At 40.4% G+C, this 18,668-nt stretch overlaps 2 protein-coding genes across 2 annotated transcripts in view; one reads left to right on the top strand and one right to left on the bottom strand.

Moving 5' to 3' along the window:
• The window catches only part of wipf1b (WAS/WASL interacting protein family, member 1b), a 170,815-nt gene that overhangs the window by 72,480 nt on the left and 79,667 nt on the right, over positions 1 to 18,668 (top strand). The gene's annotated exons all lie outside the window — the stretch shown is intronic.
• Positions 1 to 18,668, bottom strand: part of LOC306965747 (contactin-associated protein-like 4) — a 55,758-nt gene that overhangs the window by 14,008 nt on the left and 23,082 nt on the right. The window contains exons 6-10 of the mRNA XM_079560281.1: positions 12,148 to 12,323; positions 11,919 to 12,065; positions 6,858 to 7,125; positions 5,598 to 5,747; positions 4,413 to 4,584 (exon numbers count right to left, since the gene is read on the bottom strand). Coding sequence (XP_079416407.1) covers positions 4,413 to 4,584; positions 5,598 to 5,747; positions 6,858 to 7,125; positions 11,919 to 12,065; positions 12,148 to 12,323 — 913 coding nt within the window. The remainder of the gene's footprint in view (positions 1 to 4,412; positions 4,585 to 5,597; positions 5,748 to 6,857; positions 7,126 to 11,918; positions 12,066 to 12,147; positions 12,324 to 18,668) is intronic.

Genomic DNA, 18,668 nt, shown 5'->3' on the forward strand with positions numbered 1-18,668 from the left:
TTCTTTTTAATATTGTGCCGTGGTCCTCGCCATTTGTCCTGCCGCTTTCATCATTGTAATGAAATAATGTGTCACCTATTGGAACAGCATGCCTCCTTCCTCAGTCTGCTTTTAAAGAGTTCCCAGATAACTTCAGGCTCCACTGGCACAAAGAAAAAAAAAAAACCATTTCTGCCTGGAGCCACTCTCAAGTTAATAAAAGTTATAATTTCAATCTTCTAATGACAAGAGCACAAGGAATTTTTAAGTTTAATTAAAGTCTGAGGAACCATGCTTTAAAGTTCTTCCTTGCTCTGAGATGTAATAGGGTTATAATATTGGAGCTGGGATGAGCTGTTTGCATGGAAGGGAATGAGCAGTGAAGATGAGTTACTGTGATAGCAAATGGAGCATCGGGGAAGTTGGGTATTGGAGGAGGGGTGGGGGCAACAAAGGGGATGAGGGTTGAGATGAATGGTCTGGCAGTAACTGGGTAAACATATTTGCGAGGGGGGGGGGGGGGAAACGGGGTCAGCAGATTGTAACGGCAAAGACACACAGAGGAGCAGACAGCGAGAGCAGCATGTATTTTTAATCGTTTGGGAAAAGCTGTGCAGTTAGCGAAAGCTCTGACTCAGCGCACCGTGCGAGATGGTAACGTTTGGTCTTTTAGAAGCTTTTCTGGTAGATAAAGGAACTGGTGCGCTGCCGGAAATGTGTTTGAAATGTTATCGACTGGCTTGTGATGTAACTGGGCTAATCTGTAACTATGCGCGTTCAGCAAAAAACACGGGTGTATGTTTTCCCCATGGAGGCAAATTCAAAGATTTTCAAGGTTTTCTAATGTTTTTATTGGGTTAATAATGGTCATATGTATTAATCACTGAATCCGAAATGGAGAAGTAGCGAATCTATGTTATGTTCAAAAATTAAATTGACATAGGATAAGGGGGATATGTAATTTCCAAAGACAGGGCTGGCACTCACCCAGTGTATGTGCATTGTGTTTGCATAGTGACAGTTATGAAATGTTAACCTCTTCTTATGTCACATGACCACATCCTGTGCCCATCCCATAATGAAGTAAAATGACATCTTACATCTTTGTGTTAACTACAGCATGTGGATGAAGTGAATTTTTTATCTGGATTTGAAAGACAATGAAGAACAGAGAACATAGCGAGGATAACATGAGTTTAGCAGCTTTTTAGTAGTGTATTGTTTAACAAGAACAGAATAGACCAAAAGGACACAAAAGCTGGAGCTGACATTTTTGAGCAGTAAAAGAAGCCACTAAAAAGACACATGAGTACACAGTGTCCTGTAAGGAAGACCATCCGGTCTGTGCAGCAGAAAGGTGCTGCACTCTTAATTAATAATGGATATAACCAAAGGGACTTGTTTGTGTCAAAGGCTCCATTCTACACAGTGGGGTGAGTGGAGACACAAAACTACAATTCGCAATGGACTTAAGAGATTTCCTCAGAAATGTTCCCCAATAACTAAGATACAATACAAGCATTTATTTAATTACAGTTGTTTTTATTGGGCGAGGGACATCACCAGCTTCTTTTCAAAGTGATGCTGCTGCTTTAGGGGAGACTGGGTATGGTTGTAACATTTTTTGCTTCAGCACCTGTAACTCACTGAATTTTTGAGTTCTCAAACTTTCATACAAAGTACCCACATTTGTTAACTACAGATGGCACCAAGTCAAACCTCCGCAAGAATATCACAGACCTCGTGAGTTGATGAGTTGATGTGAATTACATGGTGGTCCTTTGTTACAAGAAGAAGAAGAAGAAGATCTTTATTTATATAGCGCCTTTCACAGACGTGGTCACAAAGCGCTTTACATGAGACAATTGTACATTCACTCCATACTCGGTGGTGGAAAGCTAGCTCGTTTGTAGCTTCAGTTTGCCCTGCGGGAGACTGTCAGAAGCGCTTTTGCGACTACACACGTCTGCGCCAACCACCACCATACATTCACTCACACACATCATTCATCCTGGCCTATTGTGCATGTTTTTTTAGTGGTAGGGGAAACCTACGCAGACACGGGGAGAACATGCAAACTCCACACAGAAAGGCCCCGTGCAGGTGGGAATCGAACCCGGAGCTTCTAGCTGTGAAGCGAGAGCACTAACCGCTGCGCTACCGTGCCGCCCAACTCACTACCGGGGTAGGTTGTAACACATGCTGGAGTAAGTTGTAAAAGTTAAACAAAAGAAACAAAAACTGAGGCCACACCATGTGATATGCTTCAAAAAGAGGTTTAGTGAAATAAAAGAACTATGTCTCTCTCTCTCTCTCTAAGCTGTCATATGCTTACCTCACGTGCAGTCAGTCCATAATACAGGTCTGCTGCCTGAGTCAAATAGTCAGCCAACACCTCAGAGAAAACTTGATGCTCCAGTAACCTACACCGGGAAGATCACTGGACCCCTGTTCTCTCAGTTTCGGCTGTGTTATGCAGTATGCTCAGTGTTGTATGGCACATCCCATGTGCCTTCGCAACTGATCTGACTGACTTGCCCTTCTTTGTGACCTCATCAGATGCTAAAACATTTGAAGGCACATCTCACCTCTGTCAGTCTTTCTTTTCCACTGCCTAAGCATTCTGTGCAAGTGTTAAAATCAAGAAAGTGTCATTAGTTGTATGTAAAGGGATGCTTGTGTTACCCATTCACACTCTCATTCACACACCAGCGTACGCAGACACTGGAGGTAAGGTGGATGAAGTGTCTTGCCCAAGGACACAGTGTGCACTTGTGGGATTTGAACCACAGATCCTCCAATCACAAGACGACCCGCACTACTCTCTCTGCAATCGTTGCCCCATAAAAAAGGGAAGGTTTGCCTTCTTTAGTTTACTTAGGTCACTACTTTAGGTTTAGACTCTGTAAGAAAGTTATTCTTAGCTCATCTTTCAAATGCTTTCTTTTGATAACCCACTGCAATAATAGCGTTGTTGGTGTCTAGTAACCTGGAATGGCTTTAAAGATATGCCAAGTTTAAGCTTATTGTTATACAGAGCCAATTGATCTTGTTTATATAACAGCGTATTTAAAGTTGGTGCTCTGGCATCTGTGTCAGTTGACAACTTTAGTCTCTTTTCTCCATAAAAACGGTTTATGATTTGCTTTTCATTTTTATTTGTTTAATAAACAGAATTAAACAGAGCGTAATGAAATAATTTACAATAAAAGCGACAATAAAAAAACAACAACTATAGTGTATTAAAAGCTTTTTGATTTAGGAAGCTTTCTAACAGGCCACAAGCTGTAATTATACACATTAAACAACAATTTCCCAACCTCCAGATCAAAAGAGATTCTCACTTTTATCAACTTCTACTTTCACTAATCCTCAGAAAATTGACTCGCAAATGAGTTGTTCCAGAGGTTGTTATTGTGAAGATGATAATTATTATACTCTGATGAAAACAATCAGAGGCAGAAACCCAACCAGGCAAATCGTACTTCCCTGGGCTTTTCACAGACTGTCAGTCATTTTGTAGGAAAATATCCACAAATTCTTCCAAACTCAATCACACCGGGACGACGAGATTGGCCCGCGATAAAATACTGAGGGGTTCAATGAAGATTTGTCGGCGACCATGAGGGAAAAGAGAGATTGCTTTTTCCGCCATAGTTATTTTGGAGCTTTGATCTCAGACCAACGGTGGCTCAGTATAAGCATTGTGTGTATGTGTTTTCTGTCTGGATCAGCCCATATCGCACCACTGCCTCAGATATAAATTACATTTTCACAACACAAAAGAAAACAAAACCCTGCTCCTGCCGAGGAAAAGCCCATGATACTTGATGACAAAACAATCACAGGATTGTGTTCCTAAAAATATTTCAAGACACACTGATCCTGAAACAAAGGTGGCATATTTCCACATGGATCCCGGTCGCTGTCGTCTAATAATCTATACTTCTTCTCAAAATACATGCTGCTGTATAGAGAGGGGATTACAGTGAGATTCACAGCGGAAACAGCAAAACACTGTCAACAAAAAACACTTAGGTGCATCATCCAGGCTCAGAATGTACAGTGCGTTCAAGTTTATTATAGCAATCTGACACTAACATCCTAAGAATATTTTCTGTTGAGAAGAAATTGCCGTACTGCATACAAATGTAAAAGGTTTGAAAAAAACAGAAAAGCTAATACTTAATTCCTGCATCCTGATACAATGACTTTAGCCCTGTATAGTTGTGCTGTGCTGAAGTCCTAAGCATTCATAACTGTAGTAAATTCAATTTATTGCTTTACAGAAAGCTACAGAAAGCCCAAGTGTTTTTTTCCTAAAGAGAAAACATTTTCAGCATTATACAACAACATAATAACAGAGGAATCAATGGGAAGCTATGAATACTTTATAAGTGTGTATGTAGGTGGGTGTGAAAAACAGCACAAACCTGTCAGTGATGCCACACATGTCGATCTGCAGCTGACTGTAATTTCCCAGCAGCCTCTCCTGCACCATTATGAGGTCCACATGTTGGCTGTTGACCTCCAGGGAGCGCATACAACCTCGAAATGAACTAAAAGGGTTCCTGCAGCCCTCAGCACCATCTACAACGGGACATCCTGCCAAGTTAAACAAAGACGCCATCAGAGAAGGGACGTGATGTTTCATAGTAAAAACATTAATGTTCATAATATTTTTCCATTCTTAAACGTTACTCTTATATAGAGGCTGAGCCCAGTGCTTGATCTGTGCATTTGCAGTTACAGTAACACTTTCGGACTGGAGTGATGGATTAAGCCTGTGCCTTTCTGTATTGGGGAAATGAATGGAATTTACCTTTTTTGAAAGTTCAAAAACAACTAAACAACTGAAATGTATTGGAATGTGTGCAGCTGTTGTATAGAGTCTCAACACTTGTATTAAGAAATAACATTTTTAATATTGTATGGGGATCAGTGTGCATTTTTTGCCGATACAAAATAATAGTAGAGATTTTCAAAGTTGTCATCTGGACTGTTTGAGTTGAAGGCATTTCACCTCTATTCTCAGACGCTCCCTCCCTTTTCTCGTTTATACCTGTTCCTGTGGTCACAGCCTTAGTAAAGCAAATGAGACCTTAGCAGTGCTTCATCTGAGTCCCTGTTTAGGGGAACACATCCCCCCATTCTTCCATTTTTTTGGGGGTGAAGGATGCAGGAACTGTCTGGGAGGATCTTATAAAGATTTGTGGTGATATATTTTTTAAATGTGAGTGATGGGGTAACTGTTTTGGGCTGTTCTGCCAATCCCTCTGTCCAAAAGTGTTCCTGTAACTACTGATTAACTTCCCAGTTCTCGACAAAGGTTAAGTTAATCAGTGAAACTGGCTTAGAGTAAACAAGAATTATGTGGCGCTATGGCAGTCCTGTCCAAAAAACAGCTTGATTGCATGATTTGATTAGATGAACATTAAAGGAGTCTCTGAAAAGAGAGACCAAACCTGGGCTTTGAAAACCCACATTGCAATAGACAATTCCTAATAACTGAGAGTTTACACAAACAAGTGGAAAACAAAACTGCTTTGGATAATTAAAAGGTATTGAGGTCTGAATACTTCTGAAACCCTCTGTTTATGTAGTATTGAGTGTCTTACCACCAAAGAACAAGTGTGTCCCTTTAGTGATCATTATGGGTGTGTTGGTGTATGCAGAGGCATCTTCTTCTCCATCCACGGTCAGAGTCACATGACCTCGTCTGGAGATGAGCTCCATCGTGTGCCACTGACCATCGCTCAGAGATGACCCTGAGCACAACACACACGAAGTTTGGTATTTGTATCACTTTACTTCTCAATATGGCCTCACAATTAAAAAAGACTGGGAAAGAATGAATTTCATGTGGGCACAGTTAGAGCAAAATAATTTTTTGATGAAATGGGATAATTGCCTAATTTGTAGCCAAATTTTATGTTTTATTATAAAAAGTACTTCTAATTTCTAATTCTAATTAACACACGTTTCATAGTGTTAGGGGGCGGGTCAAACTAAAACTAGGCCACAGGCAATTAGATAAGTAGGGGAGAGAGGTGTGGGGGAAAAACACATTAGTTTGGAGGGTGACTGAGGCTGACAGAAACCGTCATTGGCAATGTGAGTTTTTGTTGTGAAAGTGTTTTTTTTGTGTGTGAGTCAAGCAGCGAACACCCTATAGATGGCTGCGTTAAAGTCAAAGACCTCGGATGCCAATGTGTAGAATAGACTGTGATATATTAGATAGATCTATTATCTAAAATGTTGACATCACACCATTCTAAAGAGTCTTTAAAGCCATAAAGACATTGATTTCATTACGGATGTTTTGAATGGTGGAAAATACCTATGAGACATGATGACTCATAACTTTGATGGGAGAAAGACTTCAATTTGAGAGTGCACTGCATAGGTTGGTGTCTAGCTAAGCACTAGCAGCATGCTTGGTGTCGCTGGCACATTTATCTATCAGCATTTTGCAACAATTGAGTTGACTTTGTGACAATCATAGCAACATATAATCTTAAATGTTGCGCAGTGTAGCTTTAATAGTGAGGCAAAGGACAGGCCAGGTTTCTACAGTAATATTTGACTTAAAAAGAAAGTTTAATATTCTCTGTAATTAATAACGGCAATCCACATGAAAAGAAAAGAGGCGTGAAGTGCAATGTCTTTCCTGCCAGCAGAAATAAATGAGGTGGAATGTTATTTTCACTGTAATAATAAAAAGTGGTCATTATTCAAACACATGTCACCAATCATGGGTGGACTTTTCCCTTTCTCTAAAATCCTCAAAATATGAAACAAAAGTGACATCTGTGAAAATCTCAGTGAAATCTCTGTGCATAATTTAGCACTGCAGCAGCAAACACTCATGATCTGACCTGTTGTGAGCTCCTGTTGCGTCTTCCCAGCTTTGTACAGTCTCAGATTAAGTTTGGCCCTGCTCAGATAAATCCAAACAACGCCTCCTTGCTTCGGGAGGTCAAAAGTGAGCAGCAGTCCTTCTCTGTCCCATGTCCTGAACTGAAGTCCCACTGATGAGGATGAGGAGGCCATCTCCATCGTCCAGGGCAAGGAGAGGAGGCTGTGAGGGCCGCTGAACGTCATGGCAACAGATACGGTCTCGGTGCAAGCGAAGGTGACATTGCCCTGAGAGGAGAGGAGTGTAGGAGAAGTGATTAGGGAGTAAGAGGCAAAACATGATAATGCATGAATATGAATTAATTTGTGAAGGGTGCGCGGAGGTGCCCTGATGCGCGGAGATCTCATCAGCAGGTCTTCTTAAAGAGCAGCAGATATTACCATAACGATAGCGGCGCGACTGAGAATAAGTGGAAGTGAACCCCGGTGCCAATGTCACTCAGCAGACTGCCGAGGTCATGGAGAAACTGCTTTGGGGACATGAGTGACCGCACCGAGCCTGGCAGAAGGGGGGCAGATTAAATGGAGGGTTGGCAGCTGGTGATCTCAGTGTGCTCGGTCACAACTTTGAGCAGTATTAATTGTAATCATTAGGGCTGCACGATATTGGACGAAATGCCCAATTACGATTTTTCTGACCTCTAAACTAAGATTTTGTGATTCATGTTTTATCAAATCCAGGCGCAGTGAACATTACACATTTGAAAGGAGGATTAAGACAAGACTACAATCAGAACTACACCGCCTGACCCCCCCCCAAAAGAGGTCATACTCTCTATTTTGTTGGACCGCCTACAGCACGCATTCGCTGTGGCATTGTTTCAATAAACCTCTGCAAAGTCAAAAGATCCAGTGTTGCATTCAGAGTGTGACCACTGTGCAAAGCCTCCTCCAGCACATCCCAAAGATTCTCAATGGGGTTAATATCTGGACTCTGTAGCGGCCGATCCATGTGTGAAAATGATGCCTCATCACTCTCATACAATGTGAGCCTGATGAATCCTGGTGTTGTCATCTTGGACTACGCCCATGCCGTCAGGGAAAAAGAAATCCATCGATGGAATAATCTGGTCATTCAGGATGTTCAGCTGATCTCATTCTTTAGGCACATAGAGTTGCTGAAGCTAGACCAACTGACCCCAGATAGGAACAGTCGGTCAAATCCATGTGGCAACTTTATGTTTGAGGCAGTGTATTAAACTAATACAAAAATCTCAGGCATTTTAGAACATGTAGAGACCTAAAATGATTTTCAAAGTTACACTAAAAGTGGACATACATACATGGCTTGAAACATTCCTTTGGGTGCCAGAGTATTGATAATTCTATTTCTTTTGATAATTTGATCATGTCTATGGCTCTGTAGCTCAGAGTCCAGGCCTGGCGAGGAGTTTGCCCGGACCTGCAGGCGGCAATGGGTTTTAAAAAATGTAGTCAATGCAAAAGTGTTACAAATAGAGTAAAAAAAAAAAAAGGATTGAAATTTACCCGTAGTTTCTGAAAAGTTAGATTTGGGATGTTAATGGATATTTGATTGAAAAGGAATCAATTCAAACAATTTCAACAGAAGCTTGGATATTATTCATTTTAGTGGATTATCATTTTATTTTATCAGTCAATGAAAAATATCTGTATAATCTTTCACAGACACAAAACTATGATGAAATACATTTGCCGGCAAAATGAACAGCGGTGGCAGCTGGTGATCTCCGCATGCCGGGCCGACAACTCCGAGCAGTATTAATTGCAGTACTCATACATCTACGCAAGTGAAATATTGAGTCCAGTCTTTCTATTGGGAGTCCGGGGTTCTATTTTCAGTGGCTTCCTGCAACACACGGACACTTGATCAAACGTAAAAGCTCTTTGCGGGGCAGTTAAAGCGATACGCCATAATGCAGGCAGAAGATGAGAGCACCTTAGAGAGTCAGTGCTGTTGTGCATTAGCTTGACACAATCCATTAGGCACACGAACAGGCAGGTCTAAACACTGCGAGCACAAACCGGCACGGGCACAACTTCACAAATGGGCAAAGAAAATATTTTTGGAAAGGATTCTTTTTCCCCCCCCACAAAACCATTTCCGTTCTTGAAAATGTGTCTTACAATATGGCTGGGTAATAAGGCAGTAAGCAATTAGGAAGATTGGCAAACTTTTACAAAGAAAAATGTAGCTGTGAAAAAGTAAAGATAGTTAAGACCGCAGGCTACAACACACATGCTGGCCACTCTGCCGGACTCTGAGCGCAGTGAGTTTGACTCCTGGTTCCAACGATCTGCTGAATGACCCTCTCTCCCTCTCCCTACTCTTCACCCCTTTCATGCTGACCTGTCCTGTCACATAATACCAGGGTCTGGAAAAAGGTATTATGTTGATATACAGACATTTGTTCCTCAGACTTTTCACACCAAGTAAAGTGGTTGTCTGAGTATCTCTAGTTCTAAATCAAGTATTAACTCTCAGTGTTGGGAGCAACGTATTACAAAAGTAATGAGTTACAAAAATATGTAGCTTTTATCAGTAACTAAGGAATATTACTTGTTACTTAGACAAAATATATGAATATATTAGTCATTACATTTCAAGTAACTCGAGTTACTTGAAATATAACTCATTTCAAGTAATTCGACTCCAATTCAAGTTAGATACTGGTGTATAAGATCTGCAGACTGAAGTTAATGTCCTCAAAACAAAACATGAGAGAATGGGGTTAAGTGAAGGAAAAGGAAAGCTTTGACTGTACTTGTGCTCGGTGGCATTATAGCTGTATTCAGTCTATATTTTACCAAAAGTAACTCAAAAGTAACTCAAAGTAGTGTAACTCTGCTACATTTTGACACAGTAATATGTAATAAAAACATTACATTTTTGAGCTGTAATCACTAATATAGAATATATTACAATTTTTAAGTAACTTGACCAACACAGTCAACTTTAGGGCTAAATCAAATCTTAAAGGTGGGCCACCATTTTTCCATACTGAGATATGTTCTGGTCTTTGTGCGTGCCCTCAGTCACAGGTACATATCAACTCATCTAAGCTCAGATAAGAACATATCACAGTATGGAAGAACTGTGTGCCCTCAGTCAAGCAAAAAGACCAAAGACGTTGGTAGCATTTGGCTTCTCCCAGCATATTCCTATAGCTCCAAACGGGGATGAAGTTAGAAGTGACCAAGCTCTTCCACGGGCACGCACAAAGACCAGACAGGTATGTATCAACTCGTCTAAGCTCAGGTAAGAACATATTTCAGAATGCAAAAATGGTGGCCTGTTCCTTTAAGGACTAAACCATGACTTACATAGTTCTAAACAAGGACTAGCAAAAAACAGTAAAACATACAGAAAATTATCTCCAAATTTAACAATGAGTCATATTTTAGAAGAGCCTGAAGCAATCCACGCAGCACAAATTAAGAAGCATTGAATACATCAAATGGGTGCGCCGCCTTACCCACAGAGACCTTGGTTCTCTTGCTTTGTTCTTTACACTGTATTATTGCGAACTAATACAAACTCGGTTGTCCTTTCAGTCTTGTGGTTTATATTACACGTTTTACAGTCCACCGGTGACAGTAGTAGGAGGTTCAAGCAACTGAGAAAGACATGATGAAAAGATTTTTTTCTTTTTTTTTCTTTCCTTGGACAGACACAGCAGTACATTTGTAGCTCCAGGTGCAGGTGGGCAGATATGCAAAAGGCCAGAAAATTTAAAAACCAAATGTCCATTAGATTGGCGGCGGTAAAGGTAGTCCTGAGTCACACGCTCTCTGTCATCCTCTACAGACCTTTGGGTCACTGTTGACTGGTACAGGTGTTTCCACCTAAACGGCTATTTACACTAGTTTATTTGATTTGTACGGGTAAAAAAAGTTATTTATTCTGGTGGATGACTTTTTCAGAATCCTTTCAGGTGTCATATTCGTGAAAAAAAAAAAAATCTAACATTACTACTGTAGTAGAAGTAACAGGCTATATTCAACATAAAATTACGCAACATACAAGAATATTATAGGCTAATTACCATCACGCAATGCTTTCTTTCAATAATATGAGCAGCGCAAGGATGGAAAGGTTAAAGGACTACAATGTCATTAAAGGTGCATTATGCAACTTTTATGTGAAAAAAAAGTTGATATTTGTGCGTATTTGACCTTGTAGTGACCCACCGGCTGTATGAGTGGTCAGCATGGCACCTTTCCTTTCCATCCCGGTGGCCTCCAGGATCAATTATGTGGAAGATTTTCACTGCTGCAGACCATCTCACCTGAAAACCTACAAAATTGACCCTGGAGTGTTGTAGAGACCACTTTGACTGAAAGTAAAGGCCCACTCTCATGGCCATGGAGTTATTACAAGGTCAAATGCACAGATACATTTATGTACCTTTACAATTTAAATCTCATATTTGGCTGTGTTTAGTTAACATCGCCATGGAGACGAACTGGAGACATGTAGTGTGTCTTTAAAGAGACTATACGGAGTTTAAAAATAAAAAGTATGTATTTTCCTCCTTCCTACATGTTCCAGCCATGTCCTAATGTGTAGAATGAGCCCAGACCTATTCACCACAACTGTCTCTAAAATTCTGCACTGTCACTCAAAAAGTTGCTATTTTGGGTCTGAATTGCCGCCATGCACGAGCTTAATATAGAAGGTGCAATTACACATATGACCTGAGGTGGCAGTAGTGAGTATATAATGGCCAACTTACATCTAGCCCCTTTAAGTGTTAAAAAAGAAAGAAAAAACAGCAAGTCGAGAGAGCCTGTGTTGTTGTTGCAATAGTGGAAATAATGCGACAAAAGGTGAAAACAAACTTTAACTTTCATCTAACGGGACCCTAGCAAATCCATGGCACCGTGTGTCTAGTGATGGGCTTTAAAAATGTGGACGATGTTCTCTCTATGATGTTAGAAAATAAAATTCAGGAAGCACAGATCAGAGTAACTGAGTGTGGATAGGATGAATAAAAAATACAAATGCGAAAAAATTAATTGGATAAATGCAAGCAATTTACCTGCACTGTAACCCGCTGGTCATTCTGTTTCGCGAGGGACACCAGGCTCAGCCCATTATAAAGCACATTTTCCAAACATCCATGGAAGTTTCTGTTTGGCTGCGTTGACCTCTTCAAGCCCAAGACCTGGTCGCCACCCACTCTGATCTACAAGAACACAACATCAGATTAATACAGAAAAGAAACGGCGGCAATGTGCTTTCGTGTTTTGCTGTCGGGACAAGCCTACCTGGTCATGGTCCCAGTGGGCGAATTTAGATGGGATCTGCACCCACAGAGTGCTTTTATCCACGGTGAGGTTGAGGTGTGTGCTTTGATGCTCCGCGACAAAGTGATGCCAGTGCTGGTCGTCTAAAAGGCTGCCCAGGGAGACGAGGTGCCGACTTGCAGGAGAAACGCCTCTGCCTTCAAAACAACAAACAATAAGAAAAGGGGATGACAGGCAAAACAGGATGACGGTATATCAGACAAAACAATAAAAAAAACATGTCACACTTTACGAGTTATTTTATACAGTGCAGTAATGACATGGTAATAGGATGGAAATAGCTCAGTAACAAGGGATAATGAGGGACAGTGCATTTTCCAGACATGTTTCTTTATTATTATCAAGAAAATATCATGTTTTCTGGTATTTTACAGTCTTATAAGTAGTAGTAGGTTAGAGTTATGATTAATTATGTTACCATGATACTGTTTAGATCTGTGGCCAAACTCAAGCCAGATTGATGTTACAGTGGGATTAACATTACAACAATACTAACATTTTTATATGGTTTAAATTGTTTAGCATCATATTTGCTGTTAATTGGATCAAGTGCATCTTGTTTCAGCCATTCACAACCAAGTCTCACAATGTAGCTAAACAACACAACCTTGACGCAAACATGTTTTTAGTTTTTAAAATGTACTTTGTATGTAGGTATGCTGCTACGTTGCAGAGTTTTTAATTAGTATTGATGAAAGTGCTTATTAATGCAGACAAATGTAAATTCTGCCCACTCATAGCAGCTCACACGTTTAGGGAGGAGAGCACAATTTTGCAAACTTCTGTGACTTGCAGCGGCACGGTAGCGCAGCGGTTAGCGCCTCCGCTTCACAGCTAGAAGGTCCCGGGTTCAATTCCCACCAGGACGGGGCCTTTCTGTGTGGAGTTTGCATGTTCTCCGCGTGTCTGCGTAGGTTTCCTCCGGGTACTCCGGTTTCCCCTACCACTAAAAACATGTGCAATAGGTGAATCCTCCAGCCAGGTGATTCTGACCATCAGCCTGGCTCCACATCATGGAGATGGGTCCCCGGGCGCGGCACGGCCGTCGACCACTGCTCCTTACGGGTTGCCCCAGTGGCATCGAAGGATGGGTTAAATGCAGAGGACAAATTTCCCTACGGGGACAATAAAGTATACAAACAAAAGCTTTATAGTTAATATTGAATTCACAGTGCACATTTTAAAACACGTTCAGGAAATATGACCATGTGGCCATACCGCCTTTGCTCTGCCCAATCCCGACCGACCTTGGAAGCTAAGCAGGGAAGGGCCTGGCAGGACTTGGATGGGAGACCGTTTGGGAACACCAGGAAGCCTGGGGTGAATGTAGTGAGTGAGTGAGTGAGTGGTGGTAGGAGGGACGGATGGCGCAGACTGGCTGCCTCGCTTCCTTCAGTCTGTGGCTACAATAGTGGCTTACCACCACAGAGTATGGAGTGAATGAATAGTGCAATGTAAAGCGTCTTTGAGTGTCCAGAAAAGCGCTATATAAAACCGATGCTTTATTATTATTATTATTAAACTAATAGAAAAATCATATCCATTACTGGTAAAAAGTTTGGAGACACTATTTACTGTGTGATTCTCACTGAAGAAATTAAACTATAAATTATGTAGGAAATGTGATTATGCATGTGATTATGTAGGAAACAAAAAAGGTGAAATAAAATACTTTTATATTTTAAATTCTTCCAAATTGCCACCCTTTATATTTTGCATTTTCTCAATGAGCTTCATATAATACGGTCATCATCTGAAATAGTCTGTGAAGTTAAAACCATTTCTGTGATGACATCATGAAGATTGAGATTGAGAAAAAGTCAAAGATGCAAAGCAGTAATCAAAGCAAAAGGCGGCTTTGGCTTCTATTTCAACTTTTGTTTGTTTAAAACATAATTCCATATGTGTTCATTTATAAATGAATGCCTTCAGTGAGAATGTACATTGCAAATGGTGTTTAAATGAAATAAAAAACAATTCCTACAAAAGCGCTCCACACTTTTGACCGATAGTGTATATGTTTATAGAAGTTGAAAACTAGAGGATTATCGAGTTTTATACGTAAACCATACGTTTTTAGGAAAGAGAGAGGCATGAGTTTGCAAATGAGAGCCTGAACAACGTGCTGCCGGGAGGCTTGTCAACGGTGCAGTTACACCTCCATGCCCAGGTTGTTGCCAAGGCTGGTGCGACTTATAGTCTGGAAAATACGGCACAATCTTTGCAATTTCATAACTGCAAAGATATGCAGTTATGAAAATTGCTATTTCGATTTCAATTGTGATTAGTTACGCAACCCTGTATGTAGGTACCATGCAATATTCATTGTATTACCATGCCATTACTGTGGTGTAAAGTAAAGTGCCTCCTAAAAACAGACAAACTTGGACCTATGTCTTTTCATTGTCTCAAGATGAAAACAAACACAGTGCAATCCTATTTGCCCCAGTCTTGTTTACTGACATTGTGTGTTGTTATGTCTTTCTTTGATCTAAACCATAAATGTGGCAGTTTCCCACAAGGAATCTCACCTGGGGAACTCATTTACAGCCGAGCTACATCTGCTGCAAAAACTGACCCAAAAAAAACAACAACCGAGACAACATCCAAATTAACACTAAAGGGATACGAAGAATCAGGAAGTCTGGATGAGGCAAACAAGGTGATAAAATTCTGTCTTGCTTACTTACTAGGAATTGATATACGAGCGGCCTTACTCGACTTAGATGAGGATAAAGAAGCAGCAAACTGCACTCAAGACATTAAACATAAATGAAAGGTCTTTCAAGGTGAGGTGGGTCTGAGAAAGAGAAGATTAGGAGTAAATTGCAAGACCTAAGTAAGTATTCATTCATTTATTTGTTGTAATTATGTAAAGGGATTTGTTCTTAACAGGTCATTGGCCTCCTGTGGTAATTACAGCTCATTGTTTTGAGTGGAGTTCAGACTTTGAATAAAATGGAAAATATTTGTGTTGCTGGTACCGTAGAGGAAAGCATTCAGCTGTTTATGACTTTTTTGGGGGTAAATTGTCTAACTCATTAACCATATTAGTAAAAGTGTGCCTGTTTTTAATACAAAAATCAAATATTTTGCCATAATGTGATTATAGCTTAGAGTGATGAGTAACTATTGTCATTGAAATATACAACTATAGGAACTATAGTATATTAAATAAGTGTTAATGGTTACTGGTCTTTCTTGCTTCCAGTCAGTACATTCAGAAACTTTGTGAATAAGTGCATTTCTGACTTACTTTTCTTTAAGCCTTAGGCCACAGAGTTTTTGCCCATATGCTGCAAAAAAGTGCCAACTAAAGCATGAAAACTTTTTTTGAAGAAGTTGTAAAAAGTATCCTCAAATCGTTCAGGCTGCAAATCTTAATTGCTTTTCTCTAATTCCTCCTTTCCGGAATATGTGTTAGGTCACGTTGCGGCCGAAGGTTGGGACAAATGTCAATGAGCCAGAACTGTAAAAATATTTGTGTGACAGGGGAATCACAATCTAAAAGCATCTTAATTTATCATATTGGGTCATACAGTAAAGCAACACCATCTCTGTGGAACAGTCATAATCTTGATCCCATAATAAATAAAAAGGCTAAACATTCGCCTGATTGCTGACAGCTATCTATTGCTAACTTCCCCAGCAGCTTATAAATACTTTCACTCTGCACCTGCTGAAACATCATTACCATATATACCTTTGCAGTGCTTCCATGTCGCCTTTAGAGTAGAGTCAGAACTCTGGCAGAATCAAGTCAAACAGCTGTAATCGGGAGTGCTGAACTAGGCTACAGCCTTTTGTTTTGTTGCATATTAAGTAGCCGTGTGAGCTCGGTTCAGCCTTTCAGATTATTACAATCGAGCTGGGAAGGCACTTTATACACCAATAGATTGAAAATAGCATGTGCCGTCACTGTGAGGGTTATAGGGCTCTTCTAGCATCCGGGAAATTTCAGTGCACTGCAGATGTGGCGGTGAAAACAATGCCGGCATTAGACAGCGTTTTTGACTGTGAATGACAGATTGTGTTGGATACATTTTCTCAGTAAATCCTGCTGAATAGCTGTTGTGCGGTTGGATGTTCCATTTTGTCGGTACTACAGCTTCAACCTTGTCTTCCTCTTGGCAGTTTGTACAAACATTAATCAAGACCAATTAAGTAAAATTTCTGTTTATATCGGTACTTTTTGCCTCAATAGGCAGGTTATCATGGTAATTTCATCACAATCTGACAATTATTCACCTTAAAGGGATATTTCAGGATTTTGTTTTTGACATAGGGCCTCATTTCCTAGTTATCCAGATTGTTGTTGATTTCTGCAGATACATATATTTTTTAAATGTCTATGGTAACTAGTAGCCTGCATTAAAAACAGTCAGACCCAAGCACAGTGCACAGGCAAATCACTTACAACACTTTACTTCCCCACTAGCCGTCGCTCACTCTTGTTTGCACATGCAAAACTCGACATTGACCAAGCACGTGTTTCGGAAGAGAGGAATTTCTTCTATCTTTTTTCACCAGACCTTACACATTCTACAAGTACCAACCAACCCACAGAACATGCAAACCCCACGCAGAAAGCCTCCACATTGTCCTGGCTGATAACTCATGTACAAGCACAAACCACTCAGCTAACATGCATTTTCACTTAATAATGTCCTTTTTCACGACTGTATTGTTCTGTATCCACATGACTACATTAAACTTACTCATTATATCCAGCCAGCACCCGACATGACACAATGTATTTTTCATTCCACCACACAGGCAAGCCAGGGCAATTTTAGACTCCTTTTTAATAATTTAGTCATTCGGGCTGATGCAAAAACATATTGAAATGTTAAACACTTATTTCCGATAACGTTATATTATTCAGCGCAGTTCCCACAGGCCATATCACCTAATCATGTGGTTGTCTGCTTTGGAAACAAGGCATTCGCTGCAACTCCGGATCTAATTTAGTTTGGAGTTATTGACAGCTCTTATCAGATGATGCGCTGACGTAATTGTTTAAACAGTTTCCTTTGGGCTTCTATAATGGCGATGGATCATAAACAAACAAAATGGCCCCTTTAAATGTTATGGTGTGTCACGTCAAACGCTTCCTAAATTACCCTTTTCGCAACAAAATCAAACATTGCAATTTGTGTTCATCTTCTTCCAGAGAACACATCGAAATAAGTCAAAACCAATTTTCACTTTTCAAACTCCAACAACAACCAGCCATTTGTATTCATGGCTGTTTATTGTGAAGGGCAATTAGCATAAAGAAGCAGAGTTTTGGAAGATCATTTTGAGTTGTGTTGATCAGTCAGATATCTCTCGGCTGATAAAACACAGCAGTAAAATTAAACAAAGCTGGCTCGCACTGACACCAGCGGGGGATGTATCTGTTTATTTACACCCTGATAACAGAGGAGACAATAACAACACTGTTATAAATCACCATGAAGACCTCAAAATAAAAAGGGAAAGGTGACACTGCAGCACTAAATCATACACAAACAATATCAGGAGTATTACACCTAAAAATGCTCAACCCAAGAAGCTGGGACATCTACTTTTATACAAGTCCAGAATTTACAACCACACGCCATGACTTTATCACCAGCAACACAAACTCTGGTGACACATTGATACCAGAACCAGCAATCTTCAGCAGTTCGACCGACTAATCTGACCACAAGAGTCGATCTTCATTCACCATGTGCGGCATATCAATGTTCAACACATACCACAGAGCAGCTCTCAAATTCTAAAGATTAAAGTATACTTTATTGTTAGGCTTATCATGGTCAAAATCACTAAGAGGATCTAAGGGGGTCAAATATCAAGGTAGGTGCTAAATAGCAGGTACAAGCAGGAAGAAGCTCTTCTTTGTGATTCTATTAGAGTGTAGTGCGCCTCCGTGTCGGAGCAGGGAAAGCTGCAAGTGTGGTTTTCTGGCCAGAGACACCGGGGGAGATGAAAGACCTCCCAATCATCCCATTAACACTTGTATTACCCCCAGAGGGACTATGAAAAAGGATTTAAGGTAAACAAAATACTTAGTACTGCTTTATTATGCCTGCCTGTATGACAGTAATAGGGCCCCAAATCTGATATGTAAATAATCTGACCCAGTTGATTAGCAAGTCTTGGCTAACACATATGTGCAAACTCTTGTAACATTATGAATGTGTTATTAACCTCTCAAGCCAGTGGTCATAATTTTACCTGATCGGTGAATGAAAATGCCTTCACCAAGAGGCTTTTAAATCTCACATTTATGTTGACATCACTGGAGTGTTTATCGGAGAGCACTACAGAGACAGGAGGGGACGCATAAATAAAACAGTGGGCATGCTGATTATAGTTATGACATTTGAACATGCAGCCAAAGTCATTTCAAAAGCATGAATCAATTTCTGTCACTTCAACTGGCTCAAACTCTGAGAGCAACAGAGTCAGCTGCAGTGAAGCGGCTATAATAC

The sequence above is a fragment of the Gobius niger genome (assembly GCF_951799975.1).
Source record: "Gobius niger genome assembly, chromosome: 7".
In the NCBI taxonomy this organism is placed as follows: Eukaryota; Metazoa; Chordata; class Actinopteri; order Gobiiformes; family Gobiidae; genus Gobius; species Gobius niger.